This window comes from Symphalangus syndactylus, chromosome 3 (assembly GCF_028878055.3).
Source record: "Symphalangus syndactylus isolate Jambi chromosome 3, NHGRI_mSymSyn1-v2.1_pri, whole genome shotgun sequence".
NCBI lineage: Eukaryota > Metazoa > Chordata > Mammalia > Primates > Hylobatidae > Symphalangus > Symphalangus syndactylus.
In genome coordinates this window covers 19,900,187-19,918,618 of record NC_072425.2, presented here as the reverse complement: position 1 = coordinate 19,918,618, position 18,432 = coordinate 19,900,187, and the positions used below count along the sequence as shown (strand labels likewise).

General features: G+C 39.9%; 2 protein-coding genes and 1 long non-coding RNA gene across 19 annotated transcripts in view; 1 reads left to right on the top strand and 2 right to left on the bottom strand.

The window, feature by feature from the left end:
* GOLGA1 (golgin A1) overlaps positions 1-2,745 on the bottom strand; it is a 64,468-nt gene extending 61,723 nt beyond the window's left edge. The window contains exons 1-4 of one of the 13 annotated variants that reach the window (XM_063635996.1): positions 2,607-2,745; positions 2,001-2,062; positions 1,742-1,791; positions 227-516 (exon numbers count right to left, since the gene is read on the bottom strand). In XM_063635996.1, the coding sequence (XP_063492066.1) occupies positions 227-361 (135 nt within the window). In that variant the 5' untranslated portion in view covers positions 362-516; positions 1,742-1,791; positions 2,001-2,062; positions 2,607-2,745. Of the gene's footprint in view, positions 1-226; positions 517-1,741; positions 1,792-2,000; positions 2,455-2,475 lie in introns of those variants that run through there. The other 12 variants (XM_063635991.1, XM_063635994.1, XM_063635990.1 and 9 more) reach the window with 12 other exon arrangements.
* Positions 2,746-2,769: 24 nt separating this feature from the next.
* LOC134736169 (uncharacterized) lies at positions 2,770-10,604 on the top strand. Its single transcript, XR_010119974.1, has 3 exons — positions 2,770-2,980; positions 6,772-6,826; positions 10,092-10,604. It is a non-coding gene; the product is annotated as an uncharacterized lncRNA (long non-coding RNA).
* SCAI (suppressor of cancer cell invasion) overlaps positions 4,545-18,432 on the bottom strand; it is a 195,020-nt gene continuing 181,132 nt past the window's right edge. For 3 of the 5 annotated variants that reach the window (XM_055271089.2, XM_063636003.1, XM_055271088.2), the window contains one exon: positions 4,545-14,862. In XM_055271089.2, coding sequence (XP_055127064.1) covers positions 14,716-14,862 — 147 coding nt within the window. In that variant the 3' untranslated portion in view covers positions 4,545-14,715. The remainder of the gene's footprint in view (positions 14,863-18,432) is intronic. The other 2 variants (XR_010119972.1, XR_010119973.1) reach the window with 1 other exon arrangement.

Here is an 18,432-nt window from a genome sequence, read left to right as displayed (position 1 = left end):
AGAATATGGAGAGGAACTCACAGAAAAATAAGGAAAAAAAATAGAGTACCTTAACATTTACAAACCAAACATTAACAAAAAGGTACCTCAGAGTAAGAAGAATCAGATGTACAGGCTCTTATACAGCTATAAACCATGAAAGGTATGAAATAATCAAGCAATTTAAAATATTTATTGGAAGAATTCCCTGCAAAAGTATCTTTATTTCTTAAGTAAAGGTACTTACAAAGTCATCTCCTGAGTCAGCTCCCATTGAGGCAACTGATTCCTTGCTCACAGACCGTGGGATCCTAGTAGCACCTCCTGACCTCTGAGCAACAGCAGTCTCTTCTGCAATTTTCTTCTTCAGTTTTGCAAACATGTTTGCTGTGTGGCTATCCTGCACGGATGACGAGCTCTCAGTAGTCCCGGTGCCTGTGATCAGGATTCAGACACAGGCGCCTACAAAGTTTCAGACATCCAAGCTAGCTGCATTCCCACTTAAATGTGGGCCAAGGGCTTATGGCAACACAGGATCTATAAATCAGATGAAAGAGACAGTTCAAAAGTTAAACACTGGAAAGATTTCACATCTGGGTTGTTAAGTTTTAGATTTCAAAATTAAGTTTCATAACTTACATGTACACTTATAGAACACGATTACTAAACATTTAAAAAGCACTCAGGTGCTACATATGCATATACAGATGAAGAAACCCAGTCTCAAGGAGATGAAGTAACCTACCAAAGATTGTGTGGCTAAGTGGCAGGGCTGGTATTTGAACAGAGGACTCTGATTAACAAATCTCTACATTTTTTTTTAATTACAACATGTTGGCTATGACATATAACACACTTGGTAAAATTTCCCAGAGCAGGCATCAACATCACATATTCATGACTTAATGATTTCAAATCCTTCCTCCAATAAGCTTAACTACAGTTTAGTGTTCTTTTTTTAAGTTGAAGGCAAAAATGCATGTAATTCAATTCATATGTAATTCAATATTCAATATGTAATTCAATACGTAAAAAGTGTAATATCCTACTGTTTCAGGATGGTTTGCAATCAACTGTTCAACAGGAAAAGCTGGTAACAGAAAACAGAGGACAAGCCAGATAACTCTTTGTGTAAGTATCTGATATCCTTGAACATTTTCTGGAGACGCTGTGTGGTTTTGAGTTTGATAAAATTACCTCCAATCAGTTTCTTTTCTTTCTTTTTTTTTTTTTTTTGAGATGGAGTTTCACTCTTGTTGCCCAGGCTAGAGTGCAATGGCACGATCTCGGCTCACAGCAACCTCCACCTCCCGGGTTCAAGCAATTCTCCTGCCTCAGCCTCCCGAGTAGCTGGGATTACAGGAATGTGCCACCACGCCCGACTTATTTTGTATTGTTAGTAGAGATGAGGTTTCTCCGTGTTGGTCAGGCAGGTCTCAAACTCTTGACCTCAGGTGATCCACCTGCCTTGGCCTCCCAAAGTGCTGGGATTACAGGCATAAGCCACGGCGCCCGGCCTCACAGTTTCTTTTCTTAAGAATGTTTGACATGATATTCAAAGTAAGATTCAAAAATCTTTTCCTCCTAATGGTGTATAAAACACTAATATTCTGGTTCCAACCTTAACTTTCCATGTTTTGTGGAGGATACCTAAGCTTTGCTCTGAGATACACAAATGCCATCTTACCACTTCAGATCCTCCATTAAGGCTGTACAATTCTTCAGAAACTTTACTTTCAATGTGTGTAAACCACTTACTCACCTGGCTTATCTACTAGATTTAAAACAGCTTGGAGGTCAAAGCATTCTGTCCTGCATGAAGACAAAGATAAAATGCATTGGGTATTTCTTTTCAAGTGTATGGCCAAAATGTTGAGTGGGGATAGGGGGAGAAGTGAAGGAAGAGGAGGGACAGAAGAAGGATTAAAGGGGGTAAGAAAACCTGTCACAACTCTCAATGGGATACCCTCCCTAACCCTGATCGCCTATGAATTTGTTATTTGCCTAAGAGCTTCACTTACAAGCGCAGAGAACAGAATTGATCACCGCAGCGGGTGCCTAAATTCACTTCTTCCTGGGAGCCCTGAGCAAAACAATTTGAATGAGGTTAAGTTTTCCTGGAGCCAGTATTTATTTCTCAGTTGATTACTACACTCACATACTGTTTACCTGGCCAGACCCTGGGCTGTCTGGTCACGGATTTGTACTGAGAAAAAGCAAGGCAAAATTGAGTAAAGACAGATGCCTAACCCCTACGGAGGCAGGCAGGTGCCTGCCACGGCAGTTTGGATCTCACTCCCTCAGGCTCCCTCCAGCCCCGCCCGTGCTTTGGACTGTCAAAGAAAGGAAGGATCCAACATCTCTCCCATTTGACAGCAGGGAAACTGAGCCCTAGAGAGGAGGAGCGACTTGTCCAAGGTCGCGCAGGGAGGAATCCCGGAACCCTAGGCTCCAGACTCCCAGGCCGGGGCAGCCCGCCTCCGCCCCCACTCTCACCCTTTCAGCACCCCGGTGCCGCCCCCCGCCTTGGGGCTTGGGCAACCCTGACCGGGCCGCTGTGGGGACAGACCGAGGCCACTGAGAGAATAAGGGGCCTGCTCGCATTCCCGGAGTCCTGGCCTGCGCACCTGCCTCTCTCTGGGCAGCCAGCAAAGCCCCGCCTCCCGGGCCTCGCGTGAGCCCTGGCCCGCGTCACCAGCCCCCACCGCCCAGCCGGCGAGCCGAGCACCGACCCGGAACCGCACGTCTCCCAGCACGCCGGAAGTGACTGCTCGAGGGGGTTGGTCCGACGCGCGCATGCGCCCATGCGCGGCCTTGGCGGCTACTGTTACTACCTCTGGGCGGCGGTTGGGCCGGAACGGCTGGAGTTCGCGGGTGCCCAGCCGGGCGCTCCCTCAGCCCAGTTCGCCACGTCAGCGAGCGGCCAGAGCCGCAGATGATGACTGAGTCTCCGAGGCCTCTCGGTCTTTTTCTATTTTAACAGGCGCGCGTGCAGAGCGTGGTAAGTGGGAGGGGCTTCGTGTCAAAAGTGAAAGAACCCAGTCCGTGCCACAGGCCCCGCTGTGCTGTGCTGGCTACAAACCCGGCCGGGGCTGCGCTGGCTTTCCAGGCGCCCCCCGCGCCGCCCGGTCCCGCCGCACCCTAGGCAGCTGCCTTGCCACCGAGTGACCCGGGAAGTCTGCGCCTCCATCTTCACTCAGAAGCCAGTAGCTCCAGAAACTAGTCCTAGGACCTTACACCTTAAGACCAGTTTTTGAACTTTGGCGCCTGTCACCTACTGTAGATGATGCGTTTTATATCGCAACCGAGTACATAACGTCCAGCAGAACCACGTTCTTACTATGTAATGCACTTAAAAACGCTGGTGGCAGCTCACTATATTGGATTAGCTTCACCATCTGCTGCTGGGCCGTCTCCTTTCTGCTTAGGAAGAAAGTTCAAAGCATCAGAAGTGCCCGGCGCGCGCTTCTGTGGTCCCAGCTACTCGGAAGACCGAGGTGGGAGGATCTCTTGAGTCCAGGGCTTTCAGACCAGCCTGGGCACCGTGGCGAGACTCCGTCTCTTTAAATAAATAGCAATCATGCAGGCAGTAGGAAAAGAAAAAAACAAAAGAGGAAAAACTATCTTGTTCTGGCTGGGCGCGGTGGCTCACGCCTCTAATCTCAGCACTTTGGGAGGCCGAGGCGGGCGGATCACGAGGTCAGGAGATCGAGAACATCCTGGCTAACACGGTGAAACCCCGTCTCTACTAAAAATACAAAAAATTAGCCGGGCGAGGTGGCGGGCGCCTGTAGTCCCCAGCTACTAGGGAGGCTGAGGCAGGAGAATGGCGTGAACCCCGGGGGGCGGAGCCTGCAGTGAGCCGAGATCGCACCACTGCACTCCAGCCTGGGCGACAGCGAGACTCTGTCTCAAAAAAAAAAAAAACTATCTTGTTCTAAGTCACAGTCCAGGCCGGGCGCGGTGGCTCACGCCTGTAATCCCGACACTTTGAGAGGCCGAGGCGGGTGGTTCACCCGAGGTCAGGAGTTCAGACCAGCCTAAGGTGCCGAAACCCCGTCTCTACTAAAAATACAAAATTAGCCGGGCGTGGTGGCCCATGCCTGTAATCCCAATTACTTGGGAGGCTGAGGCAGGAGAATCGCTTGAACCCGGGAGGTGTAGGTTGCAGTGAGTCAAGATCGCGCCATTGCACTCCAGGCTGGGCAACAAGAGCAAAACTCTGTCTCAAACAAAAAGTCACGGTCCAAATCAGTACCCTAAGTCAGGTCCCTGAACTCGTCAATGCCAAGCCAACCATTCCACCTTAAGGAACTCTGTTTCCATCCCCAGACTCGACACAAGCCCAAGAATAAGCAGATTCCACCCAATTCTTCAACAGTCCCTTCTTTCGCGTGTTCCAGTTCTGACCAGCAGGAGCAGGGCAGGGAAAAACCAAAACCAGGATTCAGACATTGACAAATTAACAAGAAGCATCAACCCCAAGATAGTTCAAAGCCTCTGAGATATTTGGATGAAGCAAACCCTAACAGTTCAGCTGTCAATACCGAAAAAGTACCAAAAACTTTAAGCAAATAATGTTTATTTTTATATTGATGATACACTTAATATATATGTGGATTCAAGGTACAAAATTCATGTACAAGAGTTCACACCTGATGAATGTAGACACATTCCTAGAGAACATTTATCAATGTGAAAATTTCTTTAATACACTGACAACAAAAAGCAAATATTCTCTAATCTCGTTATTCAATAAACATCAAAACAACGTTTCAGTTTTCATCCTCTAGTATTGAAGTGCCCTCAAGGTGGTAGGCACTGTATAGCAGGAGAAAACATTGGAAAGCCTACTGAATCCGCTCTGCAGAATCACAGTGTTTACTCTGAAATTCATTTAGTGAAGTAGTGAAAGGCTATCCTTTATGACAAATCACATCTCATACAAGAGTCAAAAGTGATGAACTCAAGAAAATAAAATGTTTCAAGAACTTCTCAATTTCTAAAATCTATGGAGTATTAACCATAACAGACAAAGAAGAAAAAGGCTGCTGGAAAGGAAGAAAACAAAAAACATCCTGTTTAAGAGAACGTATGGCTTAAGCAATTTAGAACACAACTGACAAGACTTTTACAATACCACAAATGTTCAAGTCAAATGGTAGTGACAGTATCATTTTCCTCTTAGTCATTGGTAGTAAATAGCCCCTTCAAAATTTATTCTACTGTTAACACATATAAAAACTAATGAATCCAAACAGTTTTGCTAAAAGGGCTGAGTTGATGGATTTTTTTCTAAAGTATTAACTCACAATATCCAAATATTAATACAAATGAACGACAAGATTGTTTCAAAGATTACAGTGATTTGTGAATAGCTAAATAGGCAACCAAATAGCTTCATTATTTGCACGACAGATTAGCAGCACTTGGATAAGAATTGTTACATGAAAAATATTGTGCTTCAGTCTCTTGAGGAGAGCTAATAAATATAACTCTATAATCCCTATAGTGTTACAATTCTATAACATTTCAGTTACAGACAAGCACAATTTTTAAAAAGTATTTCACACCACTAGAAAATCGAGTAATTATATCCGCCAAATGAATTACTGCTATGATTTAAACAAGTGCATTTCTGCCTAATAATCAGAATGTAGACAATAAGTTCAGCATTATTTTCAAGGGAAAAAGATCAAACATAACTTATTTTAACTCCTATTTGATTATCTTAACCTTTAGTGATGATTTGAATTTAAAAAAGGGAAACTCAACCTTACAATGGAAACTGCTCAGAGGAAATAAAGTGGCCTGAAATTACAATAATTCTTAGCACAAAGTAACAAGTGATTTATAACTGCTTCATCTGATTCAATGATTAATGAAACCACTATTTATACTGGTGCCACACAACGAAGATAACATATATGGATAAGTTATTTTACTTGTAAACTCTACTATGAAAATGTTAGGACTTTGTATTTGCCTTTCCTATTATCTAAGACATTTCTACCTCAACTGGAAGAATGCTCCAAAATAAAGGTTTCTCTGATTGTTGAACAGCAAGGTTTATTAAAAACAAGCAAAAAAACAGTTGGAGAACTAGCCATATGGTCTATGTGGCAAAAGGAATGCATTCACATAACTATAAAAAGCCACACAAATCAAGTTCTAGATTATTGTACTGAACCATTAGAAGGTCTTTTTAATGGTATAATAAACAATTTAACAAAAACTATTCTTCAGGAAATAGTAATAAAAATTCCTTTTTTTTTTGAGAATGAGTCTCGCTCTGTCACCCAGACTGGAGTGCAATGGCACGATCTCGGCTCACTGCAACCTCCGCCTCCCAGGTTCAAGCGATTTTCCTGCCTCAGCCTCCCAAGTAGCTGGGATTACAGGCACACACCACCATGCCCGGCTAATTTTTTTTTTTTTTGTATTTTAGTAGAGACAGGGTTTCACTGTGTTGCCCAGGCTGGTCTCCAACTCTTGAGTAATAAAAATTCTTATTGTGCTAAAACACTTTAAGCAAATTTTTCCTGCAGATTTTTAATATACCACAATACATAGTTTTAATTTAGGAAAAAAGCAATTAGTAGCAGGCAAAGAAGGGTGGGAATAGTATTTTTAAAAATACAGTGGTTATCCCTCTATGGTTTGGAAGTATTTACTTTTGGGATTCTCATGTATGGTCATTTCAAGTTTTATACTTATACTGATTTCATGTTTGAGAAAATTTATGGTGCAAATTGTAATGTTTACAAATCTCAACTTTCAATCATGACAAAGTGGACGTTCACAACAGCTTCAGAAGAGAAAAGAAAATCAGTGATACAGCAAACATGTAAGTATCATTTACTGCAGCCCTATAAGAAGGCTAGCCATAATTCCCTATTTCATTCTGAAAGTGATATAACTCAGCCTATTAGCTTTCATTCCATAAGCCTAGGAGAAAAGCATAAAACCTAAAATTACCTATGTCTTAATAAACAATATTACACCTAAAAAGATGATTGTCTTAGTGACAGACTGGAATTGTCCACCAAAATAGGAAATTGATACCCAATTTATAGTCTATGATGAAATTTAGGCTTGAATAAGTGAGTTTGTAGTTTTAATATAATGTACTTCAAACTATTAAAAAAACTGAGTCTACTGTCCAAGTATGTTTAAAAATGGCACTGGTTAGAGTAGTCTGATAACTACTAAAAAGAATTTTTTTTATGCCGGGCACAGTGGCTCACACCTGTAATCCCAGCACTTTGGGAGGCCGAGGCGGGTGGATCACTTGAGGTCAGGAGTTCGAGACCAATCTGGCCAACATGGTGAAACCCCGTCTCTACTAAAAATACAAAATTAGCTGGTCATGGTGGCACACGCCTATAATCCCAGCTACTTGGGAGGCTGAGGCAGGAGAATCTCTTGAACCCAGGAGGTGGAGGTTGCAGTGAGCTGAGATCACGCCATTGCATTCCAGCCTGGGCAATGAGCAAAATTCCATCTCAAAAAAAAAATATTATTAATTTTTAAAACCACAAAAGAAATTAACAAAAATATTTTAAAATTAAGAATGGTGCTTCAATCAGTGATTAAATTAGTTATACTTAATACAGTTCTCTTTACCCAATTAAAGGCATATCACCCTACATCATCCTGACACCCTTCCCATTAATAGGTGATTGATTCTATTCACACATCAATTATTTTTCCTTAAACACAAGGCATGCTCAAGTCTTTTTGTTCAAAACTCAATGAAGCTGGAACATAATGTAGTATTAGGCTTTGAAATTCTGGTTTGAGGAAGATGAATCACTTTTTTTAAGTGGTCCCATTATCTAGGAAAGACTGAGAGGTACAGCAAAAATAGGTGTAAAGTATCAATGTATAAGAGCGCAGGAGATTAGGGGGAAAGGGCTGGGTTTTCTAAGCAAGTGTTACCTTATTCAACCTCAAAGTTATTGGCTTTACAACAGTTGGGGTCAGAGGTCACATTCACAATGTCAAATCTTTTCTACTGTACTTTTGATTACCACTACTGTCCTCAAATTAATATGCACAAGGAGCCTGAGTCAGTTCCATGAATTTTAAATGGTATAATATCTGTTCTACTACTCTCCAGTGCAAAAACAATGATTTCGTTATTCAAACAAAGATCAGATCCTATGGATGTTTTCACTGATTTTTCAGAAATAATAAATTACCAAATTTTAATATTTATTCAAGAAAAAGGCTGTTATAATTATTTCTAAATTTAATACTATAATTGAAAAGTCTTATGAATAGTTGGCTGTTTTATTTAAAATATAATGAATCAGCAAATGTTAACTTTTTTTGGGTGGTAAAACAGACTCCTGAGATAATTTCTGTATTTTATAATATTGGATCAGATAGATTTAATCTTCCAAAGAATATTGGTATAAAAAGTTGCTTTGCAGTTACATTTTATCATGCAAAAATAACCTCTATTTAATTTCTGCAGTGAATGTATTTAAGTGTATATTAAACATCTCCTACACTCTTTCATGCAAATAAATGTCAACTGAAGTAACCAAACATTGATACTTGGCAACATTCCATAGGTTCACAAATTGGCACTGCACGTATTTACTATCCTCTTATCCTCCCCAACCCTATCATCCTTGGGAGAGGTTTGAAGGCCCAGATTTTTATAGCACACCATGCATCTAATATTAAAAACTCTACTTCATGTGCGAATATATCATCAACTTGCAGAACACAAGTGGTCTCATAGAGACACAGCAATACGAGTGGAGGCATTTTATTCAGTGGAAGCATTTTCTCAGATGAGCCTACTCACCTTTGATATGCAAGTCCAATAAGAAAAAATCTGTAGCCAGAAATGCCAAGACAGGACTAAATTGAACATAGCTGCTGCAAATATACAAATTAACAACCTCCCGTTCCTCATTAAATCCTACCCTACTTAGGTTAGGCCATCCCTTAACTAATGCCCCCTTTTCTGCCTCATAGAGACACATAAAACGAGGCACACTGATGAAAAAACAATTGTTTCAAAATCAAAATTCAGTATGAGGCATAAAAATGACAACTGGGAATATATTTCCCCTATTTAATGGACATTTTCCTATGTTTTTAAATGTGATTCAAGCAATTTTTTTCCACAGCCTCTCTATTAAGCCCCAATATAAATAATTTACTACTTAGTAATAATACTTAAATATGGATCAAGAAAATAAAGGACTACTACAGCCTAAGAATCTGCTAGTGTCTCAGTTTCACATACTTAGGTTTGTCAGGTTATATCACTAATTTATCATCAGTTTAAATAAAAATTTGCAGGTGATTTTAAAGCTAAGAATATCCAGCTTTCTGTTAAGATCTTCATAGCCTAATTTCAACTCCAAATTAGCCCATTTTATCCAAACACAAGCCCCTCAAAATAGAGGCTTATGAATGAGATACAGCCACAACCTAATTACAGCAGCATGAACAATGCCACTAGGATGTCCTCACAGAACTTAAATAAATTCAGCCCACAATGGGTATGGGTACATAATATACACATACTGTATCATTGCATACCAATATATTTACAAATATGTACACATATATACAAAAAGTATACACAGAGATTGCATGTAGCATCACAAAAATATACATATGCCATTACAAATAAAATAAGAATTTCAAATAAATAAGATCAACAAGAGAGCCCTCAAGGTAAATACCCTCTATGCTTTCCAGACACACACAGGAGCATATACACTCAAAACATCACCAGGAGACTCAGAGCATTCATATTCATATCAAATCTTTTACTCAGGGTGGGGAGGTGGTTTTGAATCACTGGCAATGGCCAAATTAGCAGACCTTGGTACTTGACTATATTTCCAGTCCAGAATGTTCTCTGAGTATCAGGCTGATTACAAGTCTCCATAAATAAAATTTTTCAGCTGGGTCCAAACTGCTTCTCAGAGACAGAAAGTTACTAAATCACACGTGTCAGAGATTAAACTTGGAGGAGAGTGCTAAAGAAAGCTCCATAATACCTAATACATAAATCTGATTTGTCGCTTTTCCCATTATCCTGACTAAATTCAGTATAATTACCACCTAATCTGTTTCAGGGAATTCTATTGCACAAAGGAAATAAAGGGCAGTAGCCAGAAGTTGGAGGGGAGGGAACCACCCGGATCCTCTATCAGGAAAACTCCAGCCACAATTGGTTTGCACTTTGCTTCTGAAATCCTGAAACATTTCAATTTGGTAAAAATAAAGAGGGTACAATATATTCTGTGCTTTGAAAGGTTTGAGAGCACCACTTACTAGGAGAAACACACACATGCAAATGAAGAATACACCCTGGCTAGAATAAAAGATAAAATTTCAGACTTGTGGATTTTTACAATAAAAATTTGATACTGTTTTGTGCCAAAATACAAATCCCTAATTATTCTTTCTTGTTCATTATAGAAAGCAGTCTGAGCTACTGAGAAGACTGGGCTGAGATGAGGAGATCTGAGTTTTAGTTCTAGCTCTATCACTATGAATAGCTTTTTGGGTCTCAGCTTTCTCTTCTGTGAAATAGAGAGGATAGTTGCTTTACCAACTTCAGAAATACACAGATAAATAGAAAATTCCACTGTGCTTCATTTTGTTTTGTGTATAACTGACTTCTTGCAGTCTTACGCTTTCTATGTTGTTTACAGTGGTACTTAAGAGAGATAAGAGACTATCAGAATCTCCAGGGAGAGTTTGTGCAATTTGAAAATAAAGGAGTGCCCTTTGCTTTGCTCTGTTCTTAGTTCCAATATTTAAATTTTTATGAATTATAAAATTAAATACATTAGGGCTTAAATTTTTTTATATTTATAAAGGGCAGGTGGTACGCATTTTTAAAACATGAAATTCTTTGCCACTATCAGCTCAAGCCCATTGGGCAACTGTCCTTTTAGATAATTCTTCTCCCTTGATTAAAGAAATACAGAAGCTGGGTGAGGTACTAGGAGGGCTTATTAAACTGTATGTTTAGGCTGGGCGTGGTGGCTCATGCCTGTAATCCCAGCACTTTGGGAGGCCGAGGCCAACGGATCACCTGAAGTCAGGAGTTCGAGACCAGCCTGACCAACATGGTGAAACCCCATCTCAAAATACAAAATTAGCTGGGCGTGGTGGCACATGCCTGTAATCCCAGCTACTGGGGAGGCTGAGGCAGGAGAATCACTTGAAACCGGGAGGCGGAGGTTGCAGTGAGCTGAGATCCTGCCACTGCACTGCAGCCTGAGTAACAAGAGCGAAACTCCATCTCAAAAACAAAAAACAAAAAAACTGTTTAAAACTTTCATAAAAAGAAAGAAAAGACAAAGTGTTCATACAAATGTGACCTTCCTAATGAAGCCTACCCTGATCATCACTTTTTCTTTTCTTTTTTTCCAGAGACGAGGTCTTGCTTTGTCATCCAGGCTGGAGTGCAGTGGTGCAATCACAGCTCGCTGCAGCCACAAACTCCTGGGCTCAAGTGACCCTCCCACCTCGGCCTCCCAGGTAGCTGGGACTAATAGGGGCATGCCACCATGCCCTGCTTGATCACTGTTTTAAACATTGTTCTTAAGAAAACAAACACAAGATTTACCTTACCATAATCTACACTTTTCCATCCTACTTAACATTTTCTAACATAAATTACTTACGTATATTGCCTTACTCCTTCTACTAGAGTGTAAGCTTCATGAACACGAGGATTTTTAAGTCTATTTTGTTTGCTTCCCCAATGTCCAGAAGAAAATCTGGAGTATAGTCGTTGTTTAATACGCATTTTTTTGAAGGCATCAATGAAACAACATTTTCCAGCACAGTTTTCCTCTCTTTGAAGATTCAAGATCACTTCAGTCCACTTTAGATTTTTAACTACCAGTAAGGAATTACACTATTAGCTTAACGGGCAACGTCATAAAGGTCAATGTTGTGATTTCTAAGAACCTCATTTTTAGACAAGCATGTTTCTAATCATAAAAGCTCTAATTTCCTCAGAAGAGTCTCTGTCTGTACTAGTTTCTTAAACAGCTAAGTGGGACCCAGATTTTCTTGAACAAAATCTAGGTAAATATGACCTACAAAAGAAAATGTTGTGTACACTACAAACAGGGTAAATAGTTCTCTTGGTGGTTGGAGTGGGGAAATCAATATTTTTGGAACCAAGAGTCCAAATTACAGAATCAGAGTTGGAAAGGACCTGGGCCAACCTCTTCATTTTACAGATGAGAGTGCTAACAAGCAGAGACATGAAGACACTTGCCAAAGGGCATAACACTTAAGTTACCAGGAAAGCCAGGACTAGAACTTAGGTTTCCTAGTTCTCAGACCAGTGTTCTTTATGCTTAACAGGGGAGGATAAACCTCAGAACACTAAATACTATTTTAAACATTAGAGGACAGGAAACTCTGTGTTGCTAGGAGCATAATTGGCACAGGACTTAAGGAGAATTGAAACAAGAGGTCAGAAAACTGAAGATAGTCTATTGCTGTAGTTCAATGAACACTGTTACTAAAGGATAGCTATGAAGTTTATTAAGATACTGAAAAAAAAAAGGAAAGCAGTCTTTACCTGAAAATGAAAACCCACTAGCAAAGGAAATCTCTTTCCAGGGTAACTTTTCCCAAGCTTTCTGAAATACTGTTTGAAAGAACAAACAAAAATATTTTTAAAAAGTAAACAGGCCAGGTACAGTGACTCAGACCTGTAATCCTAGCACTTTGGGAGGTTGAGGCAGGAGGATCACTTGAGCCCAGGAGTTTGAGGCCGGCCTGCTCAACAAAGTGAGACCACATCTCTACAAAAAATTAAAAAATAAAGAAAATCAGCCAGGAATGGTGGCGCATGGCTGTAGTCCCAGCTACTTGGGAGGCTGAGGTGAGATTGCCTGAATCCAGGAATTTGAGGCTGCAGTGAGCCATGAATGTATCACTGCACCCCAGCCTGGGCAACAGAGCAAGACTCTGTCTCTTAAAAAAAAAAAAAAAGTAAACAAAATACTCCCCAAGTCCCCAAACCCCAAAACAGTAACTTTGGACTTCAGGTTTGAAAAATCAGCAAATCAGAGCAGGAATGGGAATAACTTAGACCCAAATTAGTCTCTATGCCAGAAATGAAAACCAAGTTAAAAATAATAGCCAGTTGCGGTGGCTCACGCCTGTAATCCCAGCACTTTGGGAGGCTGAGGCAGGCAGATCACAAGGTCAGGGGTTTGAGACCAGCCTGACCAACATGGTGAAACCCTGTCTCTACTAAAAATACAAAAATTAGCTGGGCATGGTGGCAGGCACCTGTAATCCCACCTATTTGGGAGGCTGAGGCAGGAAAATTGCTTGAACCTGGGAGGCGGAGGTTGCAGTGAGCCGAGAGCGCCATTGCACTCCAACCTGGGCAACAAGAGCAAGACTCTGTCTCAAAAAAAATAAATAAATAAATTTAGGGTATAATTTACCTAGGGCCATGGGAAAGAGATATCAAAAGCAATCAGCTCACTTCTCCTGGGACTGCCAGATGTGATCCTGTACAGAAAATTCGGTATAAGGCCTTTTCATTCATAGATTTCTGAAATTGAATGCTGAGTAATCAAAAAGGAGGGAGGACTTCATAGCAAGTGACTGTGAAATTATAAAGGGAATGACAGGGAAGGAAAACACAAAAAAGAAAAATCTTTATAATATACACTGAGTCCTATTTAAGATAATAAAAATTTTGTGCATGAATATAAAATACTAAATACAGGGAATGTTAATAAATCTTATTTCCAAATTACCAATGCAAAATCAACTTACATTTTAGGTTTCATAACACCCAGTTACCCCTTACCAAAATTTAAAACATCTATGACTTTGAAGTCTCATAAATTTGAATGAGGCAAAAAATTAAAACTTTATGCCACAGACATCAATCCAGTCTTTAAATGTGATCTCATAAACCAAGAGTTTAAATAGAATTCCTATTGGAGACATTGTATTATGAAACCAATGACATGGTTTTTTGACTAAAATATTTCAAAGTTGTTTCCTTTTTCATTTCCAGCATTCACAGACTACAAAGAAAATATGCAAATAAATCTCATAATACTCATACATTCCAAGTAATATTACCACCTCAAGTCCTCAATTAAGATCTAGCTTTCAGATGCAATTCAATCCAATTTCTGAAATTATGACAGTATTGAAAGAAATGATTTCAAAAACTGGCTTGATCATGTTTCAAAGAATCAAACATTTTTCTACCAGCTAAGTTGGAATGAGAAAAAATATATTATGGAGGGACTCTGTTCTTGATTTTCAGTAGTCCATGGTGGCTAGCTTCATCATTATGAACCATTACATATTTCCAAATCCAGACATTTAACTTAGGTCCAAGTATAAGAGTTGGATTTACCTCATTATACAAAAATAAATGATTTACTCTTCTCAGGGTGAGAATAGTGACTATTTGAGTGTAGGATTAGAAGTTGGAGGTAAATATCCATCCCTCAAAATCAAAAAATAAAAATTCCAAGGTTAAGATTTTAAAAGACCTGAAAGGTTGCATTTTAAAACAGTTACCCTAAAAGTGTGAACATTTTTTCTCTCAGTTTGTTTTTAAAATGGTGGCCCTAAATTAAAAAATAAAAACTAAGTAACACCACTATGTGTCTTATCACATTAGAAAACTGCACCATTTAAAATTTGTGGAAAATGAAAACTTGTTTCGACAACAGGGTTTTTGTTTTAATAGTCATCAATGGTATTCTCAAAGAACACGTTTCGAACATCCAGAATGGATGCTAATTCCAAAATGTGCTTCTGGAGATGAGGATTCTCCACTGTTTCATCCCTTGGCAGTTGTGGATATGATTCTGGATAATTTCGTGTTTCCTGGTAGGCAAAGAGAGAAAAGTCAAGTTTTGTAGTCTAATGAAAGAAAATTATACTCATTGATACAGTGTCAAGGAGTAATATAATATGTATTTTCTCTTTGATATTGGAATGATTCTTAATAATATATTTGTTGAATATTGAATTGCTGATATTTAACCATTTTGACCTCTAAAATGACAATTTCAGATGGATCAATGTAATATATTCATTTAGTGAGTTATTCCACAAATGTTTACTGAGGCCTATTGTTGGTAGACACTATGCTCTGTATCACGTGGAAACCATATAATTCATGCTACTGAGGGGAAAATCTTAACACATATAGAATTTCAACAAGTATATGTTAAATAAATAAAAAGATATTGCTTTGGAAATTAAAATGAGGCTGGGGCGGCCGGGCACTGTGGCTCATGCCTGTAATCCCAGCAGCACTTTGGGAGGCTGCAGTGGGCAGATCATGGGTCAGGAGTTTGAGAACAGCCTGGCCAACATGCTGAAACCCCATCTCTACTAAAATACAAAAATTAGCCGGGCATGGTGATGGGCACCTGTAATCTCAGCTACTCAGGAGGCTGAGGCAGGAGAACTGCTTGAACCTGGGAGGCGGAGGTTGCAGTGAGTTGAGATCATGCCATTGCACTCCAGCCCAGGTGTTTCGCCATGTTGGCCAGGCTAGTCTCGAACTCCTGACCTCAGGTGATCTGCCCGCCTCAGCCTCCCAAAGTGTTGGGATTACAGGCGTGAGCCACTGCGCCCGGCCTAGAAATTCTTCATTTGTTAAGTTCTATAAACTATAATTCTGCCATACATTTAAAATTTCCTGAAGAAGTTGCTACTTTTCTATACATCTCATGCAACAGTTCATACATACAAATGTTAACTTCTCTCTAACTATAGGACTCACTCACACATTACAAAAATAATTTTTTTTTTTTGAGATAAAATCTCACTGTGTTGCCCAGGCTGGCTTACTGCAGCCTTGCAGTGAGCTCAAGCAATCCTCCCACTTCAGTCTCCCCAGAAGCTGGCACTACAGGTGTGCACAACCATGCACAGCTAATTTTTGTATTTTTTGTAGAGACAGGGTCTTGCCATGTTAGCCATGCTGGTCTTGAACTCCTGAGCTCAACCAATCTACATGCCTCGGGCCTCCCAAAGTGCTGGGATTACAGGCGTGAGCCACTGCACCCAGCCCTAATTAGAGGTTTAAATACTACTGTTTCAGAAATTGAAAAAGCAGACAGAAAATCAACAAAAATACAGAAGATACAAAGAACACTCTTCAATTTAGTTTAATATCAAATGGAACAAATTGACATTTTTATATAATTCCATCTAGTAATAGCAGAATACACTGAATTGTTTTCAAGTGCAGATAAAACGACTGCCAAGATAATTCACATGCTTGGGTTAAAAAACAATCTGAATAAATTTTAAAACTGAAACTATACAGTTAAAGCAATGTTTAAAAGGTAAGTACTTCTGTGCTCAGTAGTTACACAATCCTCCCACTGAAACATCACAGCAGTCTCATGAGGTAGCTTCTGTTATCATTTTACAGATAAGTAAACTAAGGCTAAGAAAGGTGAGATCACTCTTCAATGTCACACAGCTAGTGAGAGGCAGCTTGTACTTTTTAGTAACAGTTTTATTAAGATACAATTAACATACCATACAATTCACCCATTTAAAGTAGACAATTCAGTGGCATTTAGTATACCCAGAAAGTTGTTTAACTATCACCACAACCAATTTTAGAGCATTTCATCACCCCCAAAAGAAGCTCTTTATTCTCTAGCAGATCCCTCCCCCATTCGCCCCAGTCCCCTCCCTCAGCCCTGGATAACCACTCATCTGCTTCTGCTATCTAAAAATTTGCTTATTCTGGACATTCCATATAAATGAGTCATATAATAAGTGGTCAAAAATAAAAGGTGGCCGGGCATGGTGGCTCATGCTTGTAATCCCAGCACACTGGGAGGCCAAGGCAGGCTGATCACCTGAGGTCAGGAATTTTAAGACCAGCCTGGCCAACATGGTGAAACCCCATCTCTACTAAAAATACAAAAAATTAGCTGGGCGTGGTGGTGCACATCTGTAGCCCCAGCTACTTGAGAGGTTGAGACAGGAGAATCACTTGAGCCCAAGAGGCGGAGGTTGCAGTGAGCCAAGATCGTGCCACTGCACTCCAGCCTAGGCGACAGAGCGAGACTCTGTCTTAAAAATAAATAAATAAATAAAAATTAAAAAAAAATTAAAGATAAATGCTTGTGTTAGAAAAGAAGGTTTCAGATCTAAGCTTAAAACACTAGAATATATATTAAAGTAAAAAGGAAAGAATAAAAAAGTATGAATGGAAATAAATGAAACAGAAAAGAGAAACAGCTACTCAGGGGATGGAGATGGATCTCTTGAGCCCAGGAGTTCCAGGTCAGCCTGGACAACATAGCAAGACACGGTCTCAAAAATTTAAAATAAATAAGGCTGGGTGTGATGGCCTTATTTATTTTTGAGTTTCTAACAAAAAATACAAAAATTAGCTGGGCATGGTGGCGGGTGCCTGTAATCCCAGCTACTTGGGAGGCTGAGGCATGAGAATCACTTGAATCCGGGAGGCAGAGGTTGCAGTGAGCTGAGAGCACGCCACTGCCCTCCTGACTGGGCAACAGAGTGAGACTCTGTCTCAAAAAAAATTTTTTTAAATAAATAAATAAATAAAAACATAAGTGAAAAAAAAAAAGAAACAAACAGTAGTGAAAAAAACGAAAGTTAATAGAGCTTTACCAAGACCAAAAAAGAAAGAAGAAACAAATTACTAATAAGGGATATGAAAGATCACTACAGTGCCTACAGGAATAAAAGGACAATGGAAAATTATAAACAATATTATGCCAATAAATTAGATAAATGCCTTTCAAGGCACAAATTATCAAATCCATAATGAAATATTAGCAAATTCAACCCAGCAATGCTAAAAGGACAATATATGACCACAAAATGGGCTTAATAGCTATGCAAGGTTGGTTTAATTTTTTTTTTTTTTTGAGATGGAGTTTCGCTCTTGTTGCCCAGGCTGAAGCGCAATGGCACAATCTTGGCTCACCACAACTTCCGCCTGCTGGGTTCAAGCGATTCTCCTGCCTCAGCCATCCCAGTAGCCGGAATTACAGGCATGTGCCACCACGCCCGGCTAATTTTTGTATTTTTAGTAGAGACGGGGTTTCTCCATGTTGGTCAGGTTGGTCTCGAACTCCCTACCTCAGGTGATCTGCCCACCTCGACCTCCCAAAGTGCTGGGATTACAGGCGTGAGCCACCGCGCCTGATTTAACATTAAAAGATCAATTAATGTTATTCACTCCATTAACAGAATATATTAGATCAGTAGATGCAGAAAAAAGTTTTGTGAATCATCCATACCCATTCCTGATACAAACTCTTAGTAAATTAAGAATGGAAGGGAGCTCAGTCAATCTGAGAAAGGGTAACCAACAATTTACATCATAATCTATGGTAAAAGACTAAACATCTTTCCCCTAAAATCAGGAAGAAGGCAAGGATGTCCATT